Source organism: Monopterus albus, unplaced genomic scaffold, assembly GCF_001952655.1.
Source record: "Monopterus albus unplaced genomic scaffold, M_albus_1.0 scaffold462.1, whole genome shotgun sequence".
NCBI classification, from domain to species: Eukaryota; Metazoa; Chordata; class Actinopteri; order Synbranchiformes; family Synbranchidae; genus Monopterus; species Monopterus albus.
In genome coordinates this window covers 57978-59880 of record NW_018128342.1, presented here as the reverse complement: position 1 = coordinate 59880, position 1903 = coordinate 57978, and the positions used below count along the sequence as shown (strand labels likewise).

At 46.3% G+C, this 1903-nt stretch overlaps 1 protein-coding gene across 1 annotated transcript in view; it reads left to right on the top strand.

Moving 5' to 3' along the window:
- Nucleotides 1-1894, top strand: part of atf6b (activating transcription factor 6 beta) — a 14075-nt gene extending 12181 nt beyond the window's left edge. Inside the window, 1 exon segment of the mRNA XM_020587575.1 lies at nt 316-1894. Within this exon segment, the coding sequence (XP_020443231.1) occupies nt 316-626 (311 nt within the window). The 3' untranslated portion in view covers nt 627-1894.
- Nucleotides 1895-1903: the final 9 nt, after the last annotated feature.

Here is a 1903-nt window from a genome sequence, read left to right as displayed (position 1 = left end):
CCGAGCAGTGATCTCAGGCGACAGAGCTCAGTTTGTGAGTCTAAATGTGCAGACACCCAGTGACACCCAGCCCTACTGGACGCTACTTTAGTCAACACCTCTGGAAGCCACTTGTCCGGGTAGTGGACTCTGCTCACAAGAGGTTTCCATGCCATGTTGTGATATGCACTCATTTGTCAGTTTATTAGGAACCCCTGGCTCAGCAGTCGGTTTCAACAGTGCTGTAGTAAATCTTGGTTTGTGTTGATTCAACCACCAGTTGCCACCAGTGTAGTGCTCTAATGGCTGTTTGTATGTGAACCCCCCCCACCACAGAGAGTCTGTATAACTCCTCTCAGGGCTACGAGATGATGATGCAGGTCGACTGCGAGGTCATGGATACTCGAATCGTCCCCATCAAGTTCTCCGCCGTCCCACCGTCTCTCCGCGACCCTCCTCCACCTTCCCCTTCCTCACCTCCCCACCACCATCACCACGGCAACCACACCTCACTCCGAGGACGCCACCAGCATCACTCCTCCTCATCTTCGTCTTCCTCAGCATCCTCGTCATCGTCTCCAAGGCATCGTTTACCTGCCCCCCAACAGACGTCCGAATATCTAATCAGCCAGTCAGAAGGAGTTTGATGAGGTGTTGCCATGGTGATGATGGGAGGAAGGGAGGGAGACAACAGGGGGGATTAGTCTGACGGTAAACTGTCTGAGAGGAACGTCCAAACCCTGTGGCATCTCCAGTTTGTACAAAAATCCCACCAGTTACTGTCACTAAACGCCTCCTCTTGCAGGTTTTGGGGTTTAAACATGAAATAAAATCTTAAGAAGCTAATGCCCTGTTATACAAGACCAAAATTCTAAAATGAAAGTCAGACACAGCCGCGCTCACTGCTGTGTTTTAATGTTTAACAGTGAAAATGTTCAGTGTCGGTGACTTTATGTGGGTAGTGAAGTCCCAAACGTTGGTTTTACATCATGTTGAAAGACTAACGCTTGTTGTTGCAGCACTTGTTGGTCCTGACAGGTGGCGCTGCAGGGCTGCACACTTACAGCTGCAACAAGAACTTTGAAGTTATCAGAGAATGTTTTACTGCATCTCACAGAACACAAACCAACCTCAGCAGTAAAGCAGTTTCTCGTTAATGGGAGCAAAATCATCCCGTGCCACTGGAGAGTTTGTGCAGAGGAACGTGTTTCCTCGACACTACTGACATCCCGCTCTGTCGTGTTCCTGTGGCACGAGTGTTGTTGTGACTGCTGAACTCAGACTACATCCAGAGAAGAAGGCAATAAACCGTGTTGTCTGGGTGTTTGGTGTCTAGCGCTGACGGCTCCTGCATGAAGTGGGATCCTGATGTTGGTTTGAAGAAACTGAAATTAACCATTTGTGGCTTTTGACAAACAGGAAACCAGACAGATGTGTAGTCTGCCACACAGAATGTCTGTAAAACATCAGAAAACAGAGACAAAGGCCTGTCTCTAACCGGCAGAATCAAATCACTGTCAAAGACTCTTCACCTGCCTGTTCCAGCACGTTACACAAAGGTCCTTCTTCATGTGGAACCTGTCAGATTTGTCTTTTGTTGTTGTTTTGTGTAGAAAATCCATGTTGTTTTGAATGGGGATTATTTAATAGTTGTAAATGTCAGTGTTCACTCTGTAGATATTTTGTGTCACGTTTTTATAGTTTTGTTGTTTTTTAATTTGTCTTTTGGCAACACGGGAAAAGAAAAAAGATGAAAAGATCCTTAGTTCCTTAGAGACTCAGTGAAGAAACAGGCATGTGTTGAGTTTTTCTATTTCCTGTTCCTGTGTTTAGCGGACCAGCCGCCCTTACCCGTTTCCTTATGCTCATAGTTCGAACTCGGGACTTTCTCTCCTGATACAGAATATTTATGGAAATATATATA